At 44.6% G+C, this 18,170-nt stretch overlaps 1 protein-coding gene across 4 annotated transcripts in view; it reads left to right on the forward strand.

Moving 5' to 3' along the window:
• Nucleotides 1-18,170, forward strand: part of zfhx4 (zinc finger homeobox 4) — an 82,743-nt gene that overhangs the window by 23,565 nt on the left and 41,008 nt on the right. For all 4 annotated transcript variants that reach the window (XM_044041267.1, XM_044041258.1, XM_044041276.1 and 1 more), the window contains exons 2-5: nt 1,108-3,622; nt 3,884-4,096; nt 4,393-4,687; nt 6,312-6,850. In XM_044041267.1, coding sequence (XP_043897202.1) covers nt 1,154-3,622; nt 3,884-4,096; nt 4,393-4,687; nt 6,312-6,850 — 3,516 coding nt within the window. In that variant the 5' untranslated portion in view covers nt 1,108-1,153. The remainder of the gene's footprint in view (nt 1-1,107; nt 3,623-3,883; nt 4,097-4,392; nt 4,688-6,311; nt 6,851-18,170) is intronic.

The raw sequence follows: 18,170 nt of genomic DNA on the forward strand, positions 1-18,170 counted from the left end.
GCATTAATAGGTTAATAGGTGCTGCTAATTAGCAACTCCTGACTGGTTAGAGCACGCCAAGACAGATTTAGCCAATGATTGAAGACTCCTCTAACGCCAATCCACTTTTCCTCCCTAAAGGACAGCACTAACCTTTCTGCAATTACCAAGTTGTTAAATAAACTTGGTTGTTAGTCGTTTTATTCAAAACTGCACTTTTGGGGGTATTGTACTAGCCTGAAGTCATTATCTTATAACACAGCAAAAGCACACTCAGGACACAGCCGAGGCAAAACTGCTTCCAGCTTCCAGTGTTGCACAGTGGTATGTCGATCAAAGAGTCTATTTACCAGACAGTTGGCTTATTCCTATAAACTTCCCTACTGCCAGCTGCCATGGGAGCCGCTTCATCCATTTATACCTCATTTCCCCTGTTTCCAAGCTCTGGTCCCCAGGGTCAGTAGAAGACAAAACCTTTTTTTAAGTATGGCCTTTTTCTGTGGTTGTGGCAAGCTATCTCAGTCTATCATTTATAGGCCACAGATGCAAGAAGGCGCAGTTAATGTTAGATTTCTCGGCTTTTCAAAAGTTGTCTTTGTGCTACCTGAATATATCTGTATCTAGCTTGTTTTGTTGCATCCAAGCGAAAGGTTAGCGTCTTCTGATGTGCGTGAGTGGAGTGAGTTGGTACTGCAGGAGGAAGTGTCATCCAAAACATTTGCCTCCAACATTCCAGACGGCATTAAGACATTTACAATTTACTGGAGTTGATTTGTGAAGGGTATTCTGCAGGAATACCAATCTGGCCTTGATAAATATAAAATAAATCATGATAACAATAATTCATACAAGTAGAAAACACAAAGAAAAACATCTGCACTCTGGAGTGGATACAATGAGTGATTGCTCCTTTCATTGTAAAAATCAACATGCTCTGCTATAAAAAATAATCTTATCCTAATAAAAAACAAGAACAACAACACATGGTCTTGAGAATGAATGATGGCTGCGAGTAATTTGGGATTAATTAAAATAAATTAACTGGTTGTTCAGCCTGATATGCGTCTGATATGTGGCAGTATTTAGTTAATAATTGTTCTTTCTTTTTTTCTGTTTTCCACAACTCAGGTCCCTGTTAGGCTGGATGAGATGAGATCCCTATGTAGTGGTCGTCATGGCAACTTGTGACTCTCCCCCTATGGTGTCGTCACGGCAGCAGGAACATGGTGGCCAGAGGCTGGACGCTGCTGCTGAGGACAACTCCGTCATTGCCATGGAGACCAATGTCGCCAACAACAACCAATCATCACCTGCTGCCATTAGAGAGCCGGAGAATGGCCTTGGACAGCCTGTTGTGAGCCCGCTGACATCCACTGCTACCCCCACCACTGTCAGTTCAACCACCGACCCTGTACCTGAACAGAGTCGGAGAGAAAGCTTTACTACCAGTAACAAAGGAAGTGTTGCTGGGACTTTACCAGGAGGAGGAGGAGCAGTTTTGGGTTCGGACTGTTCTGCCCCAGCCACATCTCCCGTGGCCCCGGCGAAAGAGATCCCCTGCAACGAATGTTCTAATTCCTTCTCCAGTTTACAAAAATACATGGAGCACCACTGCCCCAATGCTCGCCTGCCTACCGTTGGAGGTCATGAGAAGGGTGAGGAGATTGAAGGTATGGTAGGGGAGGAGAGTGAAGATGATGGGGAGCGTGAGGTGGGTGCTGCCGAAGTGGAGGAGATGAACAGTGAGATGGAAATGGAAGAGGATAGTGATGTGGAGCACCTATGTGGTGAGATCATCTACCAGCCCGATGGCTCTGCCTTCATCATGGAGGACTCCAAAGAGCAGTGTGGCAACCAGGGGGGGCTCTCTGGGGCTCTCCAATTCAGGGGCCTGCTGTCCCCCCAGACTTTCCCCAGTGTCCAGGCCAGCAGTGGCCAGAGTGGCCTGAGCCCAGGGGGGGAGCGGTTGGAGCAGCCCGCTGCACCCATGTCCTTCTACCCCCAGATCATCAACACCTTCCACATCGCCTCAACCCTGGGGAATAAACCCCTAGCGGCTGACCACCCCTCCTTCCCAAATACCTCAGCTGGAGGGCTGGCGGGCGCTGGTCCCATGTTGCACAGTTTCCGTGTCTATGACCTCCGCCACAAGAATGACAAAGACTATCTTACAGCGGATGGTGCAGCCAAAAACTCCTGTGTGTCCAAAGATGTCCCCAACAATGTGGACTTGTCCAAGTTTGAGGGCTGCGTGGCTGATGGGCGGCGGAAGCCTGTGCTGATGTGTTTCCTGTGCAAGCTGTCTTTTGGCTACAGCCGTTCCTTCGTGACACATGCTGTCCATGACCACCGTATGACCCTGAATGAGCAGGAGCAGAAGCTGCTTAGCAATAAGCACGTCTCTGCCATCATCCAGGGCATCGGCAAGGACAAAGAACCTCTTATAAGCTTTCTGGAACCAAAAAAATCCCCCAACTCTGTGCTACCCCACTTTCCCACACCTGCCAACTTCCTAGGGCCAGATGCGGGCCTCCGTGGATTGTGGAACGCTTTCCACAGTAGTGGGGAGAATGCAGATTCCCTTCAAGCAGGATTTGCCTTCCTGAAGGGCAGTGCCAGCAGCTCCTCCAATGACCAAACCCCCAGAACCCAAACCATGCCAAAGGCTGAGACCAACCCAAACCTCGGGGGAGGGGCTGGTGCCCACAGAACCCCCAGCGGGAGTTCTGCTGCTGCTGCCACTGGTGGTAACCTGGAAGGTCAGAACTCTGATAGTGACTGCAAAGGCCACGTTAGGGAGACATGCACTTTGCAACCCAATGGGCCGGACCTGAGCCAGTACCCGTCTATGAAGCGGGAGCCCAGTGTAATGGGAGGAGAAAGTCCAGAGCAGGATGAGGACGCTTACTCCAATGGTGGTGGAGTAGAAATGGAGGCAGATGAGGAGGAGGAACAGGCCATGGCCCTAGCTTTGACAGGCCAGCGGGCTGACAGCACCAGTAGCAAAGATTTCCCTCTCTTAAACCAAAGTATTTCCCCCCTTTCCAACAGTGTGCTAAAGTTTAATAGTGACCGCAAGGCCTCCACCTCCTCTTCCTCCCTGACTATGTGTGAGAAGCTGGAGATGGAGAAGAGCCGCTTGTCCACCGGTCTGGCAGCTGCCAGAGAGCGGGAGAGCAGCAACGATTCAACCAGTGATGCCCTGGCAGGAAGGGATGGGTCCTCGCCGAACTCCCACCCTCTTGATATGATATTGCGCAGAGATGATGAGAGTCCTGGGCCTCTGCATCATCATACAGGGAATCCAAGTACACCTGGAACTCCAGGAACACCTGGTACACCTGGTCCTGGTGAAGGGTCACCAGGAAGTGGGGTAGAATGTCCAAAGTGTGACACAGTCCTGGGATCCTCGCGGTCCCTGGGAGGGCATATGACGATGATGCATTCACGCAACTCTTGCAAGACACTGAAATGTCCCAAGTGTAACTGGCACTACAAGTACCAGCAGACACTGGACGCTCATATGAAGGAGAAACATCCAGAGTCTGGTGGATCATGTGTGTACTGCCGCACAGGACAGCCTCATCCTCGCTTAGCTAGGGGCGAAAGCTATACCTGTGGATACAAGCCTTTCCGCTGTGAGGTCTGTCCATCTCATTTTTCATCTCTGTGGATTTCTGTTTTCCCTATATGTATATGTCTATATCTATATGTATGTATCTTTCTAGAATTTCCATTTTATAATAAGACTCTAATTACTACTACGTGGTACTAAGTGTTTGTGTTTGTCTTCCTTGTTGTATCAAAACTTTTCAGTAAATAATCTCAATATTAGCTACTTTTACTTTTAAAAAAAATGCTTGTTACAATGTTTCATGCATCACCGTTGACTCTTATCTTCCAGGTATGCAACTACTCAACCACCACCAAAGGCAACCTTAGCATCCACATGCAGTCGGACAAGCATCTGAACAACGTGCAAACGCTCCAGAATGGTGGCACTGAGCCACAATACAACCACACCCATGCCAACCCTGTGCCCAGTGTCAGCCTAGGTGGAGGATGCGGTGCACCCTCGCCATCCAAACCCAAACAGAAGCCCACTTGGCGCTGTGAGGTAATGAAACTAACTGTGGTAGCAGCATACCAGCATGCTTGTTGCACAATCTGCACAATGAGCCAGTTATACCCCTCTGCGTCACTGTGTCTATTATTTTGCTTGGCACATTATCTGACCTCTGGCTATTATAAAACAGAATCTCTCGTACATTGTATCATTATCTATTAACGTTACAGATTTCATAATCACGAATGCATTGCAAAATGCCGCGATCACATTGTACTAATATATAACAAACTTTAAATTGTACATACATAGACAAACATAGCATTGAATTCACCTTGCTCTACCAGGTTTGTGACTATGAGACCAACGTGGCGAGGAATCTGCGAATCCATATGACCAGTGAGAAACACATGCACAACATGATGCTGCTGCAGCAGAACATGAAGCAGATCCAACACAGTCTTCACCTGGGCCTGGCCCCAGCCGAGGCAGAGCTTTACCAGTACTACCTGGCTCAAAACATGGGCCTGGCAGGTGTAAAACTGGACAACCCAGCCGGCAGCAGCGGCCCAGATGCCCAGATGATGATCAACCCATTCCAGCTCGACCCTGCAACCGCAGCTGCTCTCGGATCAGGTTTAGGTAAGAGATACTGGAACTGAAATAAACTAGAGGTTTCACACATTAGTCACTTTCTGGTGAGGATGTGACAAAGTACTAACCAGTGTCCTTTTAACATTGTTGCCCTCAAGCTTTTTATTTAATTTTCCTCCACTCATCATTCACTTAGTCACTTTTATCTTTTTTATCACATATGTCTAGGTATTGTTTTTATCTTTGTTCCTTTGCTTCATTGCTCCTCATTTTTCTCCCTGCCCTCTCACCTTCCCTTTTTCTTCTCCCATCCTCTTTGCCTTACCCCCCTCGCTGCACCCTCTTCTCTTTCTCTTTGCCTCTTATCTCTCCTCTCATATTGTCCCTCTGTCATTGTCTCCTTTCTTTGACCCCTCTCACTGATTAAAAAATGATTATGAGACACCACATGAGAATTATTCTTAATCTTTCATTTGTAATTTTCTTAAGTCAGCTTAATTCCCTCCCCCCTCATGCACACACCCACCCTACCTTCTCTCACCCTGGAGAGAACACACACACACACACACACAGATATACACACTCTCTCACACAGCAGGAAACGGATTCCCGTAGGAGTGAGAGAGATTTAACAATGACCCTGCAGTGTTACACACCCACTCCCTCCTCTAGTGTGGAGGTCACAGCCCAGCCAGCAGATGTATTCTCAGTGAATTACACTGGTAACTCACTGCTCCCCATAGTGAGTGCAGCTGTACATAGGTTTAGCTGGTGTGAGCGGAATATTTACACAGCACATTCAGATACTCACAAAAAAATGCACATAATGCACAAATAGATGACAGATGCAAATATGCAAAAATATTATTTAGAAGAAGTAGCACATTTAGTCATTCACTCATCAAGAGTGCTCCAAATAATTAAATAATATTATTTGCAAAAAATGATAAAGGAAAAAAAACACAATGTGTTTTGGCGACGTGCATACAGAGACAATGAAGAGATCAAACAAAATAGTTAATTACATTTGTATGAATAGCAGATCTGGGTTTTTTTCCTTTGTCCTGAGGTGGGTGGGCCAGAAGAAAGAGAAAACCTGTGTAACGCATTGATCAGCCTTTCAAATGTGTGTGTCGATGTGAGAAAAGCCCGGGGCCTTCAAACCGCCATCCCTCCATCGCTGAGAGCAGTAATTAAAGCTACCTGATGAGCGAGTTAGCAAGTTGAAAAGGATGATTGTAATTGATCCTGATTCAATCCTATTAGGGTTTTTTATAGACAAGACTTTGTGCGGAGCCCTAGTCCTCTGTGTGGCTTTATTTTATCAAATCCTTTTGTGTGAGAGAGGCCTGCATAGAAGACTCACTTTTCTCTCCGCACTTAATTTCATTTAATAAAAAGAGCCTTTTCTCTTTTCTTTATCTCCTTTATCCCTCCCTATGCATGTGAGCCTTTCTTTTTCAACAGAGCGTTGTCTTTCTGTCATACCTCTTTGTTTTTATGTACCATTCTTCCTGCTGTGCATACTGTCTGCCTTCTATCCGACATGTTATCCCTCTGTGCCTCCATGTGTGTAATTCATCTTGAGGCCCTACCATTTAGACCTCTTTCTGTCTCTCTTTTCTCTTTTACTAACATGTTTTTTTTTTTTTTTTACTTGTTTTCTCCATAGTGAACAGTGACCTGTCAGAGCTGCGTCTTGCCAGCGGTCAACTGATGGCAGATGACCTATCCCTGGTGTCCACAGGCGGACTGGGGGGCATGTCCTCGTCAGACCCCTCCCTGTCCTCCTTGTCGCCACCCATCAACGACCCGACACTGCGCCTTTACCAGTGCGCCGTGTGCAACTGCTACTCCACGGACAACCTGGAGGCGCTCAACGCCCACGTCAACGCCGAGCGCTCTTTGCCCGAAGAAGAGTGGCGTTGTGTGATGGGCGATGTCTACCAGTGCAAGCTCTGCAGCTACAACACGCAGCTTAAGGCCAACTTTCAGCTGCACTGCAAGACAGACAAGCACATGCAGAAGCACCAGCTGGTGGCCCACATCAAGGAGGGGGGCAAGGCCAACCAGTGGAGATTAAAGTGTGTGGCCATTGGCAACCCAGTGCACCTCAAGTGCAACGCCTGTGACTACTACAGCAACAGCGTGGATAAACTGAGGCTGCATGCCACCAACCAGAGGCATGAGGCTGCCATCCGCCTCTACAAGGTAAAAACATTTACCCATGTCATGTCCTGTCCTGCAAAAACATCACACCGTTAGTTTCTTACAACACTACATGTGTGGAGGAAACTGACAATTTAAAGAGTTTTTCAAAAAATATATTTGTTTTTGCAGGACATGGACAACGATTTCACAGTACGTTTTGTATGAAACATGTTTTGTGAGGGATAAAAAGTTCCCATAAACATTACAATGACAGACAAAGATAAGGTCACTGTAACCAGGATGATATCCATCAGCTGCGGGTAAATGATCTGCCTGTGACCAGTTTGATCTTGCTTTAGCTGCGTTTTTCAGCTTGTGATTCAAACTGCACATAATTCTGGAATCATTTCAGAATTGATCCTGAAACTGAATCCCACGACACGTCAAAAAAAAAAAAAACACAAGGAAAAAAATGGAATTAATGTGATGTTTTTTTTTACTATTGAAGATTCTCATACATAAATGACATTTCCAGACACACACGTTCTTGTACAATATAATTTATCTTCATATAGACGCAGCATTTGTGTAGACAAACATGACGTGTTCCTCAAGTCAATGGGAGACGCGTTTTTTTGCTTGGAACAATTCAGTCATGACTTGTCATCAGATTCCACACCAGCTGCTCATCAGAGCGCTGAAATAACACGCGACTCGCTTACTTAACTAATTAAACTCTTCACACTGGGAGAAATAGACAGTATCTGAGGAAGGGAATTCCAACATGGGCAATATTTGGCGTCTTCTTTTCCTCCCCAATATATTTACCGTGATTTAGTTTGTCAGACGTCTCCTTCAGCTTAATAGGATGCTGTTACATTTCCCAAGCCTTGACCTACAGGACAGGATCAAGTGCATTACATTAATGAGGATTTCTTTACTACTGTATGCAACATTTGGCAGTGGGAGGTGTTTGTGTGTGTGTGTGTGCGTGCGTGCATGCGCTAAAGAAACGGGGGAAATTAGAAAAATAATGTAAATCGTTATTTCTACATTAGAAATTTGTTTCTATACTAAATTAGCCCGTTTTGTATTTTATGCTTATTGTCAGTGGAATTTTTATTTGTAAGTTTTGGCTGTGTTTGACAAAAGATTCATTTAGACAGATAAGGATTTGCAATGAAATTACTTTTACTTTGCGGTGCAGTTCTGCCAGTTGTTTTTTTTTATGTGGTGCCTGCACTTTGCTGTTACACTTAAGGGAAATCATTTATTTGTAAATCTGTGACTGATTCCTGCAGTTCCGATGCTTGCCTGGATCAAGCACATCGGCATTCTTGGGGCGATTTAAAACAGTCTTTGTTGACTTAAACAGGATGTACATATTGATGCAGGATTGGCTGACAGTTTGGCAACGACAGAACTTGGCGTGGGATGAGTTGAAGATGTCTGTCCTAGGGGATCGTTCACTAATTACTTTGAAATATGGTACATTTTAATTCTCAACAAAATTATACAGCCTCTACTTTGGTCCACATTAGCTGAGACTCTAAACTATAGGATTAACGTGATTATAGGACCTCACTGTCGGAGAAAGACTTGGTTACCCAGGCTGCGCTGAACTCTGAAAACCATACAAAGCAGGCTATTCATATCAGCTGTGAATAAATGTACACACCCAAGAAGCACAATCAGCAGCACAGAAATGAAGGGAAGTGGTTTGTCTGAGCTAATTCCTAATTTAGTTCTCATTTTCGCCTCACGGGAAAGTTTAGTCAACTAAGGGAGTGTCCTCCACAGCACCAGTTTTGCCAAGACAAGTGAGGGTCATCCCAATGCCCCCTCTGTGCACTCGTATACCCCTGTACGTCATCTACCCACCCACCTACCCCACAGGCCTCAACAAATCTGTTCCACAGATGACGCTTTTAATACTTTTGGCAGAAATCCCACTATTTTACCCTTGGACATGTGGTAGTAAAGTGGAGAGAGGGAGAGAATAGCAGAGGAAAAAAAAGTCATTTCTTTATTTGACCAGAAAAACACCTCTCCTTTTATGTATTGGCAGAGGTGAAAAGCACATGGGGATGGAGGTAGCTTGGCTGCGCGCATAAAAGATCCAAGTGTTGACGACTTTACCATCTGGTTTTTTGGAAACACAGAATATCTTTATGGCATGGGAAAGCATTTGAAGATACAAACAAAAAGCATATTCAGGAGATTTTATGGCTGCTTTGTAGCCACACTGGAGTACTTCTGAGGGGAATAGAGAGTTTGAAAGTGTTTTTTTCCAGACTTTGAAACAGCAAGAGGAAAATGACATTAGCAGTACATACACACATCATGTCATATGGTGTCCAGGGCAAAACAGGTGGCGCAGGAAGTCGGGCCTTATATGGAAAAAGCGGACATATATATGCGCTTTGCTGCTTATTGAGAAAATGCAGCAAATATGACTCGGTCCCGGTATCGACGCTCACTTTAGTATTATCACAGCTGTCAAATACAAAGCTTTACAACATTTTCTTTTTAATTGCTAAATGACTATATGCTTTATATGCATCAAGTTTGAATGTGAGCAGTCTGTGAAGTCGCATTAAATGGAGTCGCAGAGCAGCGTGTCCAGAGCTGGCCTAACCCGTGTTTGGCTTAGCATCGAATGTGATGATGTATGGCTTCGTTATGATTTTTAATAACAAACACTGGCCTTAATGCACATGGAGACGGGAGTAAATCTGTCAGTGCCATTCTGTCAGTGCTGCGGGGCTAAGTCGGGGGTTTAGATTGTAGGGAACATGTGTGTGTGTGTGTGTGTGTGTGTGTGTGTGTGAGTGATCTGGGCTGTGCTTGCCCCTGGGTCATTAGGAGTTGAGAATGTTCATGGTCAATGTGGCATGGTCAAGGACCACACACACACACACGTATACACACACTCAGTCTCTTATAGGCCATGGCACCTGTTTCTCAGATGGCTGTCTGAATAAATCTTAAACTGTCCTCAGCCACAACCACCCCACCCAGTCTGTCTGTTCAACTTTCCATCATAATTCAAGTGGACGTCCAGGGTCCACTGGACATTTCCATATCTCTGTTTTTCTTTTTATCGTTTTTTTTTTCTTTTTCTTCACATTCCTTCCCTTCCTTCACGCTCCTCTTTGAACGCAGGATCTCAGGCTCATAAAGTGCTCATATTTTATGACGGAGGATGGAGGAGAGATGACATTAGGATGGGAATATTTGTTAGTGACACATACAGAGAAAAAGAACAGGGTGTTTCATTCCCTCTGTCTTCCACTGTGTTCTGACTCTCTTATTCTCTCTCTGTCGCTCTCTCTCATTCCCCTGGGGAGCAGCAGATAGGCCATCTCATTACCCATGATCCTCGTGGCAACACCATGGCCGAAAATCAAGGGTTGGGGGGAATTAAAGTGATGGAAGGAAAAGAGGGGAAAAAAATAGAAAAGGATACTGGATTTAATGCAGGGAAAAGACGTCCTCGCTTGTAATTTTCTTAATCTTTTTGCTTCTTTTTTTTCTTCCTTTTTCCATCAACCAAGGGGCTTTTTTTTTTCTTCTTTCAGTCGTCCAGCTCAGCCCCCACCCTCACGCTTTATTCTCCCCCATCTCCCTCAGATGGAGATAGCTATGCTTATGCATCTGTGATATTAAGTCTGCCGCTGTGCCTTTGCTATTAGCAAGGGTCAACCCTGCCCACTCTCATTTGAAAATCAAATGGCCCTATATATATGCAGCCCAAATTATTCGACTGTCATTTGGACTTGTGTGATGGGAAAATGGACAGGAGATTGACTCCAATAGATTTGCATAAAAAGCCATTGTGCTTGTCCCTGCAATAGAAAAAAAAGAGGCTGAAACGGCTTCAAATGCCTGGCGCCGCTTTATTACACGGTAATAAATGCATGCGTGCATGTGGAGGTGTAGCATTACAAACACTCAGCGAGCGCATACATATGTCCATACACACACACCACACGCACACACAAGTGTCGTCTTGGTGATCAAGTAACTGTTTTACACTTGAGTCCGTGTCCACTTGTTCCAGGCATGGGCTCTTCATTACTGCATCCTTGTCTCACACTCGCAGACTGACTGAACGAGTTGCTATTCTCTTCAAAAATAGAATGTTCTGCGATACTTCACACGGAGATGCTACCTGACTGCGAGATGTACATTGTCATGTTGTGTCATGGAAACGGATGACACGGTCTGCCGCCAAAGAGTTCAAGTCGGTGTTTTCAGTCGAAAAGGTTGTCGCTCTGTCTCTCATTTTCATTTTACACTTCTAGAAGTTGCCCGGTCTCTCGCTGTGTCCCCTCCTCTCTCTCTGGCAGTTAGTACATTATTCAAATCATCTCCAGTTTCACCTGCATAGAGATCAAAATGGAAATCTTTCAGAGGTCCAGGCGTGGCGAAATGGGGGCTGGAGGGTAGCGACTAATTAAAGCATAAAAGCAAGTGTGTGTATGTGTGTGTTGCTGTTGCTTTGTGTGTTTGACAGAGAGGTTTGGATGGACAGACTTCCCCACCCTCCCCTTTCTTCCTAATAATCCTCATAGATATTAATAAGAGTTTCGCCCATTCTTCCTCCAACGCCTTAACCAGATGGTCGGCATAGCATTAGCCTGTGTGTGTGTGTGTGTGTGTGTGTGCGCACAAAATGTCCAGCTTCGGTCCAAGTCCTGACTGACACTCATATGTAATGTTTAATTACCCTGACCAGCTCCCCTGTCCCTGTCTCTATACATCTTGACTCTCCTGTGAATTAGTTATGGGGAACAGACTGCAAAGTACCTTTTTTCTCCCTTTAGCAAAGGTGTGTTTTTTTCAGTGAGTAAGACAAAGAAAGAGCCAGTACTGGTTTTCTCATATTAATAGCCAGATGTGATTCTCTTCATAATCACTCCCCGCCCCTTTCTGGACTGTGGGTTATTTGGGCCGGGCCGGGGCCAAGCCATTTGTCCATGTGCATGCGACTGTGAAGCAGATCGGGGCTGACAGGTATGGGAACGATAGCAGAAAGGGTGGCGTGGGGGGTTATGGGGTGTGTGAAGGGAGGAGGGCCAGTGTCTTCCAGACCACCGCAAGGAAGGAAACATCCCTGGGAAGTGGGAACAAAAGAAAAAGCAGGAGTTTGCCATTTTTTCTTGGTTTTCCCTCCTTGTTCACATGAACTGTTACTATGGCCTCCGTTCAGACCTGGTATTAACATCTGTCCTCAGTCATCCAATCACGGCGCACGTGTGTGTGTGTGGGTGTGTGTGTGTGTGTAAAAGAAAAGAAGAAAGACAAAAAAGATGAGGGGAGTTGAGTGAGTTAAAAAATGAATTCACCGTTAATGTTGTAAATGAAGCTATGAGCGCTGATTAGAGCCGGTTCTGTGATTAGATCTGAGCAAGCATTCAGGACACATCAGGGCCATTCAGACCTGTACTTAGTGCGATCTGGCCGTGATCTGATCACTGAGGACGGATGTTCATACCAGGTCTGAATGGGGTCTCTATTTGCACTTTTCTGCACATACTTCACATTTCCGTCTTACACACACAGAGTGGCCCTTGTTTCCTCTTGGGTCTTAATCATCCTGTTGAGACAAAGATAACAAGATTTTTCTTCTTTTTTTCTTTTTTTAAACCAAAAAACAAAATAATGATCAAGAAGGCACATGATCTGAAATAAATATGATCTGTGGAGGCACGTTGCCTCCACTTTTGATGGTGTGATTTGATCAGAGCCACCTCAGACAGATCACGTTAGCAGGATCAGACAAATATGTCCGCTTTACTTTTGAAACCACCTGACATTAAAATGTGCATCTGATTTGCATTAATGTTAAAAAAAAAAATGTGAGAGTACTTTAGACTGTATGTGTTAAAAGTAGGTTTCCTGTTCTTGAAATAATCTGAAACACTACATTGTCTTTAAAATGGTATTTAGATAGCACAACTATGCTTTCCCAGTCTCATGAATATATCGGGATATTGATATGGACAAAGTTGAACTGAAATACTCCTCAACGCCTTTCCAAATCAATAATCAATCGATTGAAGGTAATTGTGCCTTCCTTGGAACAGTCCCAAGTCTCTCTCTCTCTCTCTCTTCCTCACACTCTCTCTGTCATTATCAGCATGTGGCTCAGTATTCGGCATTTCAGCATTCCAGCTGTAATTGATTTTAACCATTAGGTGCTCAGAGAATAGATAAGTAGAGGGAGATATTTGATTATATGGTGAATGTGAGAGAGAGGGAGTGAAAAAAGAGGGAGATGATGGCGGGAGAGGGATGGACGGAGAGCTGGAAAAACTGACCTTGTCCAGCTGTTTGTCCGTGTCTACCACTGGCCTTCCAACCCTGCAGTGGCACAATACCGCTGACCTCCTGTGAGTTCAAGCAGCTTAGTTTCTGTGAGGTAATCCCTAATGCTTTGAAATAGACCTGATAGAAAGCCCACTTACTTGTTTGGGATTAATGTGGGTTGGTTGGTTGGTTTATGTGTGGTGTGTGTCTATGTGTTTGTGTGTGTGGGGGGTCCTGAGTTTTCAACACATTTAGTTAAATTAACCCGTTGTAAAGATCATAGTCAACTCTTTTTTGTGGACTCAACCTTGCGCAGCGATGAGGACGTGACTGTCCATGAAGACACGTTTCAGTTCATCAGCAGAGCAGTGGCCAGAGCGTGATTATTCCTTTTAGCGGTTGCCCATTCCCTACAGAGGACATTTTGAATCTTAGGGTGGTATTGTGCTCCCGCTGTTTTCTGAAGATCTGATTTATTTTTTTTCCGCTCCATCCTCCTTTTCTCCCCTTTTACTTTTTCTGCCAGGAGTCTAGGTTAGGACCAGGGATAGGGGTGGATGGCGGGGTGGGGGTGGATGAGGGGGACGACAAAGGCAAACATTTGAGTAATCTTCAAAGGGCTCATTGGTATGTTGAGTGGACGCTGGTATGCGGACTGCGGCTGAGGCTTTTTCAGAGGAAAACAATGTTCTTCCTTTAGACAGACTGTGCAAACACTACCACAGCCGGGCGATTCTGCCCAGTGCTGCCACTGCTATCAGCCAAATCCCCGTGCAAAATGGTGGGGTCCTGTTTGTTGCCGGAACAGCACAGAGCTCATCATTATGGGTTTATGGCCGCAGACGGAACATCCCAGGTTGTTGAACGGCGATGACTAAGTTTATACAAGGTGTCAAAAATTGTTACCTGTGTGCTCGGGGATGCACAGCCGCCGTTTATGAACTGTTTTGAGCTTTGAGGGCTAAAGTAGACAAAAAGACAGCGGTGCAGAATAAAACCTTGCGCCCCTCTATAAAGAAAATGGGGAGGGATTAAGTGTGCCATCTTGTAGGTCAACTGCGAGGCATTTGATTTCCTGTAGCAATATGCAAAACGGTGCCGCTGAAGAGGCGCCTCCATTATGCTCTCCCTGGCAGAGGTAACACTCCAGCATGCACACACAAACACTTGTGCATAAAACAAGCCACACTCTCATGTAGCTTCCGGGGGAATAAGGCCTCAACCTCACCTTTTGTTCCCTCGAGGGTTTTAAAATGCTGCATTTTGTCTCGGTGAGTTGATTCTGTAATGTTACACAGTCGTTTATAGTGTTTGAAACACGCGTCCCATATGTTCATGCTCATGTAACAGTACAATAACGCGTTCATTTAATTAAAAAAAAAAAAAAATGAAAGAAGCAGTCTGCCATTTTGTGACAGTTTCAAAATGAACTCCCTTTGTCCAGTAATCACCAGCCATTTTCTCACGAGGATCCACCCCAGGGATAATTTCTCCCATTTCACTGTCATTAGCCGGGCCTGGTATTAGGCTTGTGTTTTGTTCCCTGTACCTTTTGTTTTGCTCTAAGTGAAACCATGCGACAGGGTAGGGGCTAACTGAAAAACAATACTCCCCTTCACAGGCTCAGGAATGTGTAATTAGTGATTTGAACCCGACTATGCTTGTCTAGATTCTTCCCTATCATTCTCTCTCTCTTTCTGTCTATTGTTCTTTTGTTCTCCCTGTCATAGATTCTCAGATTCTTCGCCTCTCAAGCTATCAGTTAGTGTCTCTCACTGTAAGTTCCCTTTTGTCAAACTCTTGCTAATAAACATTTTCTCCATTATGAACGGAGTGAAGAAAAACAAACTTGGCAAAAACACATTGCTACTCCAAAAATATTTTCCCTTCTCTTTCATTTCAGTTTTAGTTGAACATAACAACATCAGTGCAGTGAAAACCTCTTTGATGGCACCAGCCAAGAAGTTCCAGACCCCCTTTTTTTCTTTTTTTCTTTTTCCTGTAGATTACATTTTCCCAAAACTCACCCTGCACATTGGAAAGAATGGAAAATGGCAAAACCCATACCTAAAAGTATGTTCACATTTAAGCAACATCCCACCCCTTGCAAAGCACTGGAAACACGATGAATCCCACAAGAATGTTAACATGTCAGTGATATTGTGCTGCGGCGCTTTATGATTTGTCCCATTGTGAGTCGATGGAAAAGATAACCTCAGCAAGAAGATGGTTTAGGGAAATGGGGAGGTCTGGTCAGTCTCACCTGGCGGCGATGGAGACAAGCGGGGGCTTTTAGCCCCTAATGGGCTAAGGTCAGGATGGCTAATAGGGAGTAAGTGGCTGAGCCATGCTGTCTAAATCTAATGCTAATGTAAATACTGATCCATTTTCATGGGGGGTGGAAGTGAACTGGCTTTCAAGACACCTAACACACACATGCACCCATAAGTAAGTAAGATTTGTTGTCTCTGTCTCCTTGAATCTGTTATTCCCCTTCTGCTAGGACAGTAAATAAAATATGTGACTAAAACTACAAGAAATATATAGTGTTGTAAAATTGCAGGCTTGTTTTTTCCCCCTCGTTTCCTTGCTCTGGTATGTATATGTGTGTGTGTGTGTGTGTGTGTGTCAGCATAAGAGACAGTTGGTGATGGGAGGAACATAACCGATTTTTCCAATAGAAGGGCCAGAGGTCAGGAAGCAGTGAACTTCAGATTGACCTTTACCCCATACGTCAGACAAACTTTGCTATTACTGGACTTTATGTTCCGAGCTCTCACAAAGCCCTGTCACTGTAATGTTTTTTTTTTCTGCTGACAAATTAGAAAGAAGAAGTTGAGTGAAAAAAAAGAACAAGTTGAAGGGAGAGATAGAAAAATGAGACGGCACAGAAGGGGAGAGAAGCGGCAGAAGGCTTGTATGAAAGACTCATTGTGATAATTCATTTATTTGCCTTGGCGGCCATTATGCAATGGATGCTTATTATTATTGGGTGACCTAAGCTAAGCTCGCCCACGGGCCCTGCACCTCATGGACAGGCCTCAGAGCTGTGATCACATGTGACTGCCAGCAGGCAGAGCCACGAGAAACTGGAGAGGTAATTTATCTCAGGGAAATATTTTTCTTTGCATTTATGAAACCGAGAGCCTTGTAAAGAAAGGAAAGACAACCATCACAAAAGAGTCGAATAAGAAAAAAAAGAAAAAGGTCAGATGGATTTAGGGCTGGTTTTTACTCTGGGTTAATTTTTGTTTCCTGCATCTTTCACATATCACACACCAATTGTGGCCTTGTAGGAGAAAGAGAAAAGCAGGAGAGGGGTGCAGGTATTTTGCACAGGCGCACAGGTGTAACTGAATGGTGGCTCTTTTCACTTCAAGTGTCCCAGTAAGACAATAAGACAGTGAGCCAGCATGCAAAGTACCACAACCTTGAAGCTGAAGCAGCTGAGTGGAATTCATTTCATTATTTACACCTGTGCTTTCCCTCCTGTGACATGTCAACGGCGTCTGCCATTAAAAAGGCCAATTTGTGCAATGTGCATTCAGCACTTTCTGTTTGTGACACCTTATCTGCATATTTGTTTTTTTTGTGTGTGTGCGTGCAGCACTGTGGAAGCGGGGTAGCGCATACCTGGGCCCTCAGCATCTCTTTTTCAGCAGTGCAGTCTGCCAGCAAATCCATTGGCAGTGATCTTGCGTTACATCTATTTCTTGGGGGCTGAGCGGCGGTTAGCAGAAACATGTGTTAGGGAGGTGGTAGCACTGATGGAATTCTACACTTGGCAGCCTTCCAGGCAGTGATGGTATGTGTTTAAAATACTTTCAAGGAACAAAACACGCTTTTGTTGTTTGCTGGGCCAAGTGGGGCTGTTTTTGTCTCTGATGGCACCCAGGGGCCCAGGGGACGGCACCGGAAGCTGGTGACATTCCAGAAAAAAAGGTATAGCCAAACAACAATGCCACGGAAAAGAAAACACTGATGAAAGCAGATAAAGAGGTTTTTGTTTTTGTAGGGGTGTGTGTGTGTGTGTGTGTGTGTGCATTTTTTTGTGTGTGCACATACTCTTAGTGGACACAAACAGGAACATACTGATTCTTAAAATATATAAAACATGTACACACATGCCCTTACACACACATAGTTGTTATTAAGGCATAGCAGCAGCAGCAGAGGCTTCTTATTTTCAGTATGTGTTCATTAGCTGCCTGGTTCTACACTTAATGACAGGAAAGAGTCATGTTTGTACAGAATACCCTAATTTGTCATTTGGTTTATGGAGGAAAACAACAACCCTGCTGCTTTGCACTGTTTTTAAGAAATATATATATTTTTGTCATCCTACCAATGAACATGCACATTTACAGGCAAAGACAAAAAAAAGAAGATGTCATTATTGAAATTATAGACAGACACAAAAGCACAGTTATGAGGTAAAATGAAAAAAAGTGAGTCAAAATTACTCATGCATAATCGCACCAAAACACACACACACACACTCACACACATACAGGAAAAGAAAAACAAAAAAATGAAATTATATTGTGGAATAACACACACTTGCACACACACACACTTATGTGCACCAAAAGATAAAAGAAGTTGTGAGCAGATGTCTTTTGCCGTGCCTTATTAAGAATTCAGTTAATGAGGCAGCTTTGTCACCACAGATAGAACAAATGAATATGAGACAGCAGTGCTGCTTTATTCCCAACAAACCTCGGGAGCGAGCAGAGGGGGGAGATGTACGCGTTTGTGTCTATGGTGTGTGTGTGAGAAAGGAAAGGTGTTTTGTAAACATCTCATTCTGCATAATGAATACAGTCCTCTGTCATCCTCACCCACATACACACATATACTGCAGCAGCAAACTGCTACACAAGACAAACCCCGTTTTACCTGTCATCTGACTATCCTCCCCTCTTTCAGTGCGTTTGTGTGTGTCACAGTGCTGACAATGTTGTGTCTTTGACAGGTAATCAGGAAGTCCTCACTGTCATAAATTGCGTCCCTTGTGTTGGGGGTGGGTGGGGGGGTGTATTCACCTCCTACACCATCCAGAGAT

Source organism: Solea senegalensis, linkage group LG1, assembly GCF_019176455.1.
Source record: "Solea senegalensis isolate Sse05_10M linkage group LG1, IFAPA_SoseM_1, whole genome shotgun sequence".
NCBI lineage: Eukaryota > Metazoa > Chordata > Actinopteri > Pleuronectiformes > Soleidae > Solea > Solea senegalensis.